The 13243-nt window shown below is 40.8% G+C and overlaps 1 protein-coding gene across 5 annotated transcripts in view; it reads right to left on the bottom strand.

The window, feature by feature from the left end:
• The window catches only part of ttll7 (tubulin tyrosine ligase-like family, member 7), a 67096-nt gene that overhangs the window by 11045 nt on the left and 42808 nt on the right, over positions 1 to 13243 (bottom strand). For 3 of the 5 annotated variants that reach the window (XM_053856992.1, XM_053857806.1, XM_053858569.1), the window contains 6 exons: positions 12035 to 12269; positions 9852 to 10147; positions 9532 to 9666; positions 6780 to 6860; positions 5103 to 5263; positions 2135 to 2308 (listed from right to left, as the gene is read on the bottom strand). In XM_053856992.1, the coding sequence (XP_053712967.1) occupies positions 2135 to 2308; positions 5103 to 5263; positions 6780 to 6860; positions 9532 to 9666; positions 9852 to 10147; positions 12035 to 12269 (1082 nt within the window). Of the gene's footprint in view, positions 1 to 1235; positions 1322 to 2134; positions 2309 to 5102; positions 5264 to 6779; positions 6861 to 6907; positions 7208 to 9531; positions 9667 to 9851; positions 10148 to 12034; positions 12270 to 13243 lie in introns of those variants that run through there. The other 2 variants (XM_053860296.1, XM_053859467.1) reach the window with 2 other exon arrangements.

Raw genomic sequence — 13243 nt, forward strand, 5'->3', positions numbered from 1 at the left:
TGATTAAACCCTCATGTTGCACATGTATATAAATTGATTCCATCATTTTGAATTTAGTTTTATTTATGTTATCATATGTTCCAAATTAACTGACCTGCAGTTGACCTTATTTCCTGATTTCTCAGCAAAAAACACTGCTTGTTCCCTTGGCTTGACAATTCAAAAAGCAGGACGGATATAGAGAAAGTAAATGATCTGGGAAACAGGTTGCCAGTTCTATCATTGTGTGATTTAGTGAACTTAACAACTGTGCTGAAAACCTGCTTAGCTTCAAAGTGAATCATCAGAAAGAAATGGACTTGACGCTTTCATACGAAAATTCCAAAGTGGAAAAAAGGAGAAAAAAAAGTGCAAATGATTTGGTGCTACAAACAAAAACTGCAAAATGAATAATTCCCTTTGGACTGATATGAGCCAGGTCCATCTCCTTGTGGTGCATTCAGTGTATCTGTAAGTTTCAAGAACCTTCACAAACACAAGAGAAACACCAACAACATACTCAAATTTGAGCTTTTGACTATAACCTCGCGCTGCAACATGTTTCCTCATTTTGAACAGCATGTAGCTTTCCAAGTTGTTACACATGAGTTACTACTTATGGTTCGTAAACAGTTTGCTTCAGTCCACGGAAAACAAAATATTCACTTCTGAATAAGCCCCCTGATTCAAGGTTGCTATGCGATAGCTGATGCTGTCACTTCAGTACCTGAGGTTTCAGTTCCACTCTCCCAGAGTTTACTGTGGCATAGTCCTTAAGAGGCGCATATGCTGCTGGCAGGATCAACCTGGTAGCCTTATTTTTCAAAACCCTGCCATTGTTTCACAGGCCGGACCACGAGAGGCACGTCTAATAAAAATGATTGACAGTGCGATCAGGAAACATTAACTGGAAGACAAGAATCTCACAAACATTTCTGTCATTTTTGGACGTCACTCACAAAGACGGACCACATAAATTGGCCAGCATGCGTATACATACAAGCAAAAAGTTTAGAAAAACGCCAAAACTCTTGGTGGCTATTTGATGAGAGGCCTGGCAGCACACAAGGGTTAAAGGTAATGAGGTTCGCTACTGGGGAAATGTGAGAGAAAGCAGATGCTGGACTGCGGGTTGTGTCCTAGCAACTATCCTTGTGTGGCATAGAAGCACAGCAGTTTGTTTTAGTAGTGAGGTGAAGGCAGCAGCAGATACAGTGGTTAGAGGCGGGATTAGCACCAATGAACCAAGCAAAGACCTGAATCGAGGGGCGAAGAGATGGAAGAAGAGGCAGCGACAGGGGCAGAGCCATGAGTTGAGGCTGGTCCAGCAGCAAATGGAAAGCTTTTTCACACAAACATAAATAGACATCGAGGAAATAGAAGAGAGAGGCCAGAGCAAGCTTAAGACTCACCAAACACACCAAGAAAGCATTTCATCCCTGTCATATCGATTGGATGATATTGAAGTAAACCGCACCAATTGTACGTTCAAACATTAGCAGTGTGTGACGTGTAGTACACACGGCAACCAAGTAGACTCACAGCTCTTCACACTGCAGGCTAAGTGATAGCTTGTTAAAATATGCGCGCAAGTTATGAATCATGTAAAGCGGGGCCCCAGGAAAGAAAAGAGCTCACTCTCTCATAAGGTCATTTGCTGCAGAGCCTCATCTGGGCTCTAATTGAATTAAGCAGTCCTCATGGGGCCCCCGGCTAACCTGAGCGCTAATCTGTGGACCATTTTTTCCTATTAACGGCACGCTCCCTCTCTCAACTAGCCTCCCTCATGTCTAACAGCCCAAAGCATGTGCTCGCTCACTCACTCTAAATGTGAGCAGCTGGAGGGATCAACCTCAATGTATAGCTTTGTTTGTTTTTTGATGAAAGGACATCTGTTGGAGGAGGAGATTGATATTTCAAGTTAAATTAGTTGATGTGTCTTCTCATTCACATATGTCCATATGGGGAGATGACGTTGGGGAGTCTATACGTAACATCATTCATGTGTTTATCACCGTAATGTGATTCATCGTTGCTACTACATATGAAAAAAAAATGGTGTGCTTTTTAAGACTTATGTTTATCATTCCAGTGGCACTAAAATATTATGTCTGTACAGGGGTCATAGTGAAATCATGCATATACCACTTCCCACCTTGTGTCGTCCCATTCTGGGCTGAGTCCAGTCAGGGATCCACGGGACTCGGAGACAAACTTGAAGACGACCAGCAGGCAGTCTCGGCACAATTGAACCAGCCTCCTGCAGCACTGCAGCTCCACAGGAGAGACCACCTCGCTGCTCCGGTGAAAGATTGTGTCCCAAGAAGAGCTAAAACACAAATTTGGTAAGACATGTTAGCTTCTGGCTTTTCCTCATCGTCACTTCAACACCACCGCACTCATTTGAATTTATTTCCTCCATCAAAGCAGTCAATATTTTCTAAAAAAAAAAAAAACTTTAGCACATGCTAAGATTAGATGTTTTGGAAATGTTGGGACAAGGATTTAATCTCGGTGGTGAGCTGGAGTTCCATTTGGATTGTTCCTGAAGGATTCATCACCTGTACAACCTCTATATATTGATGGGTTGAAAGGCTTCATGACACTGTGTCCTCATTTTCAGAACTCAGTAGGAGGCGCTCTTTATTTAAACATGATGAGAGGCTTGATTGAAACAGTTGTTCAAATCCAAAGATTTCAGAGCACAGCATGCAAAAGTTTGGACACTGTTTCATGAAGCCTCATAAGCCCATCATTACCTCTAACCACTGCTCATTTAAAACTAGCAAAAAGGACGGTGTCAATCTTGAATCATGGGCATTGCTCAATAGATTTGATTGTATGCTGTGTTTCAAGAAGTTGTGTAAACAGAGCTCCTCGGGGTTTGCAGTGTTCCAGTGCTTTTCTGGGTTAAATAATAAATTGGCTTTGACTGTTAATATTCTAGTGAATGTAGAGAAATATGCAAATATGAGAAGAAACACTACAGAAAACAGACATAACTTGCCACTATATGCGAATGTGGCGATGCATATTAAATTATTCATATAGCATAAATTTGAGTACTCTTATTACTGTAGGTATAAGAAGATGAAGAAAATAAACTCTTGGTGATTTATTTATCAACACAAACGCAACACAATTCTTGGTTTCGCTTCAAGGAAAATTCAGAATTGTTTTGTGCTGACTTTTAAAAAGTTTAAATGTCGCAGTTTCACATTTCTAAGAACCGAAACAAAGAGCCAAACCAGACATACTCAAAAAGAATGGCGTAAAACCCATAAAAAGTACATTAACCCTCTTCAGAAATGCACACCCCTAACTGTGCGCTGACATGGAAACCAAAACCACACAAACCAAAGGGCAACTTTGATGTCTACTCCCTTTCAGTGCCTGTGAGGTGGGTACTTTCTCTGAAATGACTATTCTATTGCTTTTTTTTTTTAAAGGCTCAGTGAATTCATTTCCAATAGGAGCGGACTGTTTTATGGTTGCTGAGTCCCACAGATAAAGTATCATCCAGGAGACTGGACGGGGGTGAGGCAGATGAGGGGTGGTACATGGATTGGGAGCATGCTCTCTGAGAGGCACTGTGTTTCTGAAGCCACGTGACATCAAGGCACCCTGGCGGTTCCTCCATGTTGGAGCTGCGACCTCATGTAGCGAAGGAAAGAACAATAGACTAGCAGGCTAGCTGGATCATTCAAAAGAAGCTGTGATCAGACGAAAGCAGCATGGGGTGAATCTGTCTGAGGCTCGGCAAATCCTGGTGGGCCACTAAACCCTCAAAACAGCCTTTACCCAGTTTTTTTTTTTCTTTAAACTTCACTCTGTCACTGGATGCCTGCCTTCTGCATCTAATCCCATCATCTCAATTACTCACTTTCTGCATTTCTCACGTACAACTGCCAAAAAAGTTAAGAGGAACAAGGATGAGTGTGGGCAATGTCTGCAGCTACTGTTACACCCACCCAAGTCCTCTGCGTCCAGGGAAACATGGCTAGCGAACAACTGAGCTGTTAAAATCATGTCGAGAAGGAGAATTGGAAAAGTCACACCTTCATAACAAAGACAAAGAAGAATTAACGCAGCAGCCTGTGTGCTAAGGTTTTATGTAACACTGAGATTTGGCAATACTGACTCTCATACTCAGGATTTTTGAGTCTTGTACAGCTTCCCCAGCCTTGTTCAAGTCCACATATTTGAAACCTTTTTGATTCCACTTTTCTTCCCTTCTAAAGCTACCACTCAGTATTTGATCTGTGTTTCAGGCAGAAATCTAACCGAACATAAATAGTTAGGGATAAAAAGACTGAACGAAGATTACAATACTCAGTGATGAGCAGTACACTTGTATGAGAAATTCTTTGCGTTGTTTTGTTTTTCATCACTTGATCATTACCAGTTGATGTCTGAGGTTTACAAAAATAACAGCTCAGTAATGATGATGGTGTTTGAGCTCAGATTTGGGAGGGAGCGTGGGTGGGAAGTTTTTTGAGATGCACAGTGCCCCACTAGCTTCGTCATCACTTTGTCATATTTACCAAGCCTTCTTTCTCATGAATCCCTCTTTAGTGAGACATACTTTCTGTCCACCTCAGGCCATTGTAGATCAAGCTACTTGTGCTACCTGCTTGAGTTGTTTACACTAAAATATATGACGATTATGTTTCTTTTACACGCGACGGGAGCGCACACATCATAGCGCCAGTTGGCTTTCGCTGCTTTTCTTCAGTTCTTTCTCTGTCTGGAGTAAAGAGCTGATATACGTATCTCACATGCGTGTGGATGACATTTGGAAGAGTGTCAGAATTTTCTATACTACTGAGAATAACCAGGGTTATGATGGCTTACAGGATTTGTGTGTGGTAGTAAAATGTGGATGACGTATCTCCCCTTTCCTCCCCCTAAACTGATCCCTACGTTGAGTGGATGAGTGACTGACCACACTTCTTCAGTTAAGTGCGTCAATTTTTTATAACACATATGAATCAATGTCAACATTTTAAAGTCCCATCTTTAATCAAAAAATAGAGCTAAAGGACAATATTTTGATCAGTCATGCAGTACTGCAAACAAATTTAAATAATTTGCATCCACATCAGAAACAACCTCCAACCTACCCAGTGTTGGAGAAGCAGTTCCACAGACCCTGGCCATGACTCCAGAGCAGCCGGTTGAAGACGCGGTTAAAGACGCGATAAAGATGAAGACTCTCGACATCTGGTTCCCTCCAGATCCGCTGAAGTGCCGAGCGGACATTGGTGCGCACAATGTCCAACAGCTGAGGGTGGACAGAAGAATTAGAAAGTTAAAAAGATTGAAAGGAGACAACAATAGTACTCAACTTTAAAGACATTTTCTTTTGCAAATATGTGTGTTCTGACAACTGTTCCAGACACAAACCGGGAACTGAAGAGGACTAATTGTTCCCCTAACGTCAGTTTTGGAGAGTGTCAAAAGTTTGGAGGTGGTGTGAGGACACCCTCGCCGCCCTTCCGTCTTTCTGTCATTCTTTTCTCATCCTCAACTCTTCTCCCTCCCTCCCCCTCAAAGTGAAGCACTGGGGTCTTTTTGACTTTGATTTCTTCCTCCTCATTACTGACTGTCAGCATGCACAAGTGTTTTCCTTCAGAGACAGTCAGCCTAGACAGCACATACATGCACAGAAGTAAACACACAGCTACAGTTTTAGTATGGTAATCAGATGGCAGAGCAGTGGGCGCCACATGCCTGACCTCTGCCTGCTGCTCATTAAGCAGCTCCACTCCAAATAAAACATCAGCTCGCACCAACACAGCCCACAACACCCAGCACAGCCATGTAAAAAATAGCAACTGATAGATCACATCATTAGTGACACGCCTACTGGATGCTATTTCACGTCTTATCACTCTCTTCACTTAGTTTACATGGTATTTACTGTCTGTGCTGGTTACTGTCTGACATGGTAATGATCCTCACACTGTCGCAAATCCCCATGTTTCCTTTCGCTTTTCTAAAAGTTGTTCAAAACAGCTTGTTAAATGTTGGGGAAACTGCATGAGGCATGGTGGCGATGAAAGGTCATTTAGAAAAGTTGAAAGAAGAGTATAGAATCTTTATATTACCACAGAGTCTAATTCCAGTGCACTGAAACACATAACAGTGTTATCGTTGATGCTTTCTCACCATGCTGTGACTGTTCAGGCAATTTGTACAGTGTATTTTACAAAATGATTCAGTCAAGTTTGTACCTTTCAGCTGGACATGAGGATTGTTGGCTATGCAGTAGCTTTTCCTTGTCCACCGGTTAGAATTAGCAAAGAGAATAGTGAGTGAATCGTAATATTTTTTGTTCCGAATCCAGGACTTGAGTGGATAGTTTAGAGTTTCAAAATTAGCCACAGGAAACCAATAGCAAAAGAACAATTTCATCTACTGTAAACTTGATGCAAACTTTGTTTTTTTTAGGGGGGTATTTGTGAAGAGGGTTTTCAAATGATTCAAAGATTGAAAGCCCACCAAAAGCATAGCGACCAAATATTTATGATAACAATACAGCACACATAAGATGCCTGACATCAAGAACAAAGACAGTGAAAATGTAATAAATTAGTGTAAGGGGAACAATATAGCATGCAGTTATAAAAGGTCTGAATCAAAATTAAAAATGGAATATTTGCAATTGCAAAGCTATAACAAGTTAAGCTTTGCAAAATGGTAGACTCACTCAAAACAATCCATTTACATTGAATGACCAACAAGGACTATATAGAACTACAGAAATGGACGATAAATCGTCACGTGTGAAAGCTTGCCTTTCGTTGTTTGGTAGAATCCAACTTCACCAGCCAATAGGAAGCAACCTTTGGTTTATGGTATTTCCAGTTGTCAAGGATCTGTAAACAAAAATTGAAATGTTATAATGTAGGAAAAATCTCATTGCATTTTCAATAGAATCTGTAAAAGGGTGGCGGTTTCTTTAATTTAAACATATTTATTGGATTTCTTTATATCACACCATTGCTACACATTCCCTGTCGGTTTTGTTTAACACATGAAATGAATAGAAAAGTAATTGTGCATTAGTTTCTGCTTCTGTCATCAGGTTTTACCTCTTTTATTTTTTACGTCTTGTTAGTGGAACGATCTTCTGCTTTCGACCTTTTTTGTTTTGCCGAGATTTCCCTACAGCCTGCTTCTTAATTGGTTCACCTGCCGAGCTGCCATATGTCCTGCCCTCCACCTAAAATAAATGTGAAACCTTTATTGGTACTTCTGCTCGAATTTGACCTTTCTGAGCCCTCTGTCTGTGATAGAAAAAATTCTAATTTATGTTGTGTTATTATAATAATATTAAAGTTCGGATCAAACTTTGAAATTTTAAGGACTGACCATATGAAGAAAGGTGAGAATTCCACATGCAGATGGGAAATTGTTGCAAATGTAACAGGGAGAATGCATTAACCCCAACAAATACTCATTCAACCATTACTTTTTCTTCCAACTCATGTGGAGTTGAGACCCATTGTTATGATTTTGTTTCAATGAACACTCCTTTTGTTTTGACCGTTCGTCCGCTAAAAGCTGTTGACTCAGGCTACACAGCAAATAATGACCAGCACTCACATTTACTTTTCATCCTGCTGTTAGAAGATAGGATGGGCGGTTACATTTAAAATCTTGGACCCTGATGGTCTCAACATTGTGTTTTTTTTATATAGAAATATAGTTGGTTTTATCTGTAGTTCTACATGTTGGCTGTAAATGTCTTATCCACTAACACAGAAGCTTTGGTTTGTAAGCTTCGGCAGAAGTGAATGGCTTTAAAAGTAATGATAAAATTGCATTGGGATCTGGAGTATTGTCTACAGCGCTCCTGACTGACTTTGTCGATAAAGTTTGTGTCTGTGCTGAAATGACGTGATTTGCTTACAACCACTCCAAGCGCTCAGTATGCGGCAACCCCTGCTGCTATTATTGTAGAGTTGATTTTGTCTTCCCCCCAGTGCAACATAAAACATCTTACACTGCAAGTAAGATAATGTGCAAACAAAACTATTAGTTTACGGTTGAACTTTTCCTGAGTGTCGAAGCACATGTACACACAGGTGCATCCGATTTCCACCGCGTTTGCTCGCCGGGTAATCGCGAACATTGTCTGCAAAGATGCACGTTCATTTGTCACATTTGTACACAAATTACTTTGATTCAGGGCACAGCAAAACAAACATGATGCATTCCATCTGTCTGTGGAAAACATGTTGCTTTTTGAGAGAAAGACAAGCTGCAATTACCTGAACCTAAACATCATTAGGTCAAATTAGGTATCGAGATGGAGAAAATGGATAGAGTTATTACCAGTGCACACCAGCTCATTTCCAACCCATCGAGTGGCACTTTATTTGCTGAGGTGAGAGACCATTTGAGGCCTCTACAGTTAGTATTTGCCTTTCTTGTATTCCCTTTGAGGTGCATGACATTCTTTAATTGGTGGATGAAACTTAAACAGACAATACAAGCGCTATGGTGAGGTAGATTTAGAAGAAAAAAAACCCAGAAGAAATCACTTGGCTAGTCTTCAGTGCCTTTCCAATTTCTACTATGACCAGCATAAATACAAATACAGATACATTCTTAACAGCACATTCTTCTTCATCGTTGACAGTTGTGACAAAGCTAACAACTGGAGACAACAAATATGTGAGACAAATTTTCCTCCTGTAATAACTTAATCAGTTGGACACGGTTACATCTGTTGTTCAGCTTTCGAGCAAAGATAACAGCTGGTGCTAATGGCAGTAAAGACTGAGCAAGATGTTCGGGCACTTGCCTTCATAGGACTGAGGTGAGTATGTGTAGTTTTTCCAAGTTTTAAGTAGTATAAACAACCTTGACCTCACAATGAAGGCTTCTCTAACCATCTATTGGAACAGTAAAGGAAACATTATGTTGAATAAAATATGATTTGACTTTTACTGTCATTACATTACAAGTTCTTATTGCAGAGACTCAAAGTGGTTATACACGTTCAAACACTTTCACCATGGTCTCTGGTACATCTCCACTACAACCAAATTAGTTGACAATAAGCAGTTATTAAATCAGTTGGAGAAGGTTTTGCACACCCTGTATTGCTCTATGACCTAGCACATTCAGCAACAAGAGGAGAAATGGTTCCACGACCAGTGTGACCAAAAACATTGAAGCCATTGGGCTATTTCACACTGGACAGACCAAAGATGAAAGTAAGACAATTATTATTATTAACAACACAACAATCGGATGTGCTGGTCTTCAACCAGTACACGTCATATCGCCAAGGTAGTGAACTATCAAAATAGTTGCAGCCTTAAACCCAGATCATTTATACAAACAACAAAATGGGTTATGTGACTCAAATAGTGCCAAGTGAACAATGGTGGCGAAAAAGAATGAGAGCCAGGCCATTGAGGATCAACTGTTATGGATGAAGAGCTGTTTTTAACTTGCACAATATGCTCAGGGAGTAAAGCTTCCCTTGACTGGGACAGGCCTGTGCATACATACGTACAGTGGTGGGATGCCTACCTCGTCCAGCATCGCCTCTGCTTCTTCCTCTGTCTTTCCAGGAAACCTGATTCTCATGGCGGTTAATGCAGAGAGTGTCTGGCGCACTAGCTCTGCCTCCTGCTCTTTACTTCTTAGATTTAAGATTGGTTCACACTGCGAGTACAATCAAAACATATACTTAGAAAACAAATCCATTACAACTTACAATTGTTTTTAATGCTGACTGCAGAATGTATGACGTGTACATTTTGCAGTCTGCAATTAATACGGTGATCATAAAACCAAACAGTCTAGAACACAAAGGAAATGCACAGTCAGATTTAAGTGTGGTGTCTTACTATGTTGGCGTGGATGGTACCCAGGCTGTTGCTGTGAGGCACACGTTGGGTGGAGCCGCTGCGGCTCAGCGAATGAGAGCGAAGTGTGGCAGAACTTGGTCGTATGAGTGGAGTGGCAATGGGAACAATAGGGCTGGGCCTGATCGTCAACGTCCGTACTTCATTAGATGCTGACATAGACGAAATGGAACGGGGACAGGAAATGGAGCGTCTGATTGGACCAGAAAGTGTCGGAGACGCCGATGGGGTGGGGCTATTTTTCATTGGCTTGATTAGAGGCTTCCAGTGTATGCGACCTGTCGGTGAGGAGAACAAGCAGTGTGTGAGGTTAAGCTAGACAACAGCCTGTCACATTGCTTTTTCTCCCAATCCTTTTTCTGCACTCGCCACTGGAATACTCTCGTACTCTGCCTTTGAATGTTGTGGGTTGTTTTGGGGAATGAATTGCGGCATTATACCTTCCAACTGTCAGACCCGGTCCAGTAAAACATTGAGGTGTGTTTTGTCAGACCAAAACAGAAGCAGTAGTTTTGTACCTCTCAAAACACACATTAACTTCACTTAAGAACCCATGCAGATGTTGGCCATCGTAACTCCTCATGCTTGTCAACCAGCTGGCACACAAGTGTGATGTCGAAGTGTGCAGCCTGCATGTTAATCGAATGTGAAGTTATGGCATCATACCATTCCACTCGTCGTTTTAGTACGCAGCTGTCCCAACATAATTTGGGCCTTGCCAAATAACCACATTAAGGGCCTTAGTTCTTGCAGCCATTTGATGACTTGGTGTGGAATAGTACTTGGCATTGTTGTTGGCTCTGCACACAAAATGCACAAACACATCCACTGACAAAAACAAGACGTCCAATAGCCTTGTCCAGTTTGTATGGAAGTAAACCGTGCAGTACACAACAAAGCTGGATAAAACAAAAAAAGCCAGAAATGTGGAGTGCCGTGAAAGGTTTTGCTTTTTGCATGCTAAAGAGCTGAGAGAAACTGAGTCGAAGTTTGTGATTTCTGCCAATTTTGAAGCAAAACATGAATATGTCAGTGTTTAACACACAAGGTCTTTTCAAGGTAGACAACAAAAGGTCTTGTTTTTTATTCCATTTTACTCTCAATCCAATTTATTCTTAAGCTCACCGGGACGCTTTTATATCCTCAAGTGCTTTTTTAATGTTCAGTGTGTTTGTGTGGGGTTACTGAGCAGAGATGTTCCTTTTCCAAAGAACTCTGCCACTAAGAGTCACATCCCCTGAGTCACAGTTGATCAGACATAATTACCCTACATAAGCTTTAATTAAAATCAAAGATCTGGTAGCGTTTTGTCACATTAGGTATGCACAGAAAAAGTGGGAGAAAGATCAACAACAGCAATGTTACCCATGACTGCTCACGCCCTTCAGAGAAACTTCTTGGTGAGGCGTGAAGACGTTTTCATGAAACTTAATGATGAGAATAAATCCTGTAATAAATGTTACACCAACGAGAAGCAGTGTAAAAGATATCTATCTAAAACAGTATTTCACGACCATAGCTTTAGGTGCAGGACCAAACACATCTAAAACTCAAACAATTAAAATTAAACAAGTCAAGCTCTTGACAATTCCCTAAAGGTGGGGCATGTGATTTAAAAAAATGTATTGAGAAAGCTGCAATTTGAATTCCAAGTCTAACCCCCTTTATTCAGACTACCCCCAAACTACGCCAACTATTACTCATTGCTTATTGCAATGAGTCGTGAACAAACAGCAATTGAGTCAAAGACAAGGGTGTCAAACTGATCCACAAAAGGGCTGCAGTGGTTGCCGATTTTTCTTCCAACCGAGCAAGTACATATAGGTTAACCGGGCCAGCTAGAATTATTGGGTAGTGTTTTCACAGAACTGTCCGTTCCACAGGTGACTATAATATTTCCTTTTGGTATTAGACACTTGAAGATGTGAAGGGGATTTTACGTATTATAATAATTTTTTAAAATAAATAATAATAACCCCACCTTTAAGGAAAACAATGTATTGTTGTTTATACTGCACATTACATAGCTTTTACTGAAGATAAGACATTTTGGCTGGCATCTATAATTCTGTATATTTTAACAGCACCCCATAAAGCAAGCAAGACAGATCCAGGTACTTTTTGGAACCAAAAAAAAAAACCTTTTCCACATTCTTCAACACTACCTGAACGCTCATCCATGTTCTTCTCCTTACTCCCGAGGTCATATGAAACTTTCTTCTCTCTTTTCTCAATGCCAATGCACACGATCTCTGCTTTTCTCCTCTCTTCTTCATCTTCGTCCGAAGAGGTGCATGAGTTTTCTGCGCTGCTGCCGCTGGTGAAATCAGTGGAGTAGTCCGCTCGTTGGCGTCTCGGCGTTTGGCTGCACTCTGGCATGGATGTCAAAGGCTGGAGGGACTAACAAGCAAACACAAATGTATTTTATCATTTGTGAATAGAAAATATGCACGAATAAACTTCAAACAGGTAAATTCCGATCTGTACAGTGAGATTATAAAACTTTAAACAACTGATTTTATGTGGCAATTTGTAATTTGTGCTTATGTGTTTGTCTAGCAAACAAGCAAAAAACTAACTCGGCAGAAATGCCAGAATATCTGGAAAAGCGACACAACACCAAGGGTTTGTTCTTTATATACAAGCATGCTTCAAGTGAGTCGACAAGTTTATATCTGTTTTTCTCAACGAGGAAAATGTTCAGAAAACTGAACACCAGCCAGAAATACCAGTCATGTTCCGAAAAAAAAAACCCTCAAGACTTTTTGAGATGTTAGTGAAATGAAGTTGGTGTGGAAATGCCCAAGATTGTTAAGAGATGTCAGAGACATGCATGATTGCTAGGGGGACAAAGGGACCTGTAAGTCGTGTCCCATTGGAGCCTATGCTAAATGAAGAATGATGACCTGCTCCCAATAATACAATGAGAGCTGAATAAGGACCAGAAGACAGTCATGTGAAGACAGTGGACAAAGTTTGGAGAGCCATAATTGATTTAAGAGGAGACTGGGATGGTGTCTGCGGTGAGGCTCATGAGTCAGAGGAGAGGAAGGTTGAGTCGAGTGTTACAAAAAGTTCAAGTGAAAAGGTCTGCACCCTCAAAACATAGCCCTAAAAGCCACACTAATGTAATCAATTATTTTCTCTGCCATTCTTGGAGGTCATGCATAGGGACTCTTCCATCAGTCCTACAACAGATAAACAGAATAACTCGAAAAAATTGACAATGTATTTCAATGAAACTTTCAGGCTGATGAGAGATGAGCTAACTTTAAATAGACTTGATTTTGGTGGTGTCCTGAAGGTTCTGCATTTAGTTTGGTCTTGGTCTTGACTAGGTCTTGCCCCCTCGAAGTCTTGCTCTTGAATTTACC

This window comes from Synchiropus splendidus, chromosome 1, assembly GCF_027744825.2.
Source record: "Synchiropus splendidus isolate RoL2022-P1 chromosome 1, RoL_Sspl_1.0, whole genome shotgun sequence".
Taxonomy (NCBI): Eukaryota; Metazoa; Chordata; class Actinopteri; order Syngnathiformes; family Callionymidae; genus Synchiropus; species Synchiropus splendidus.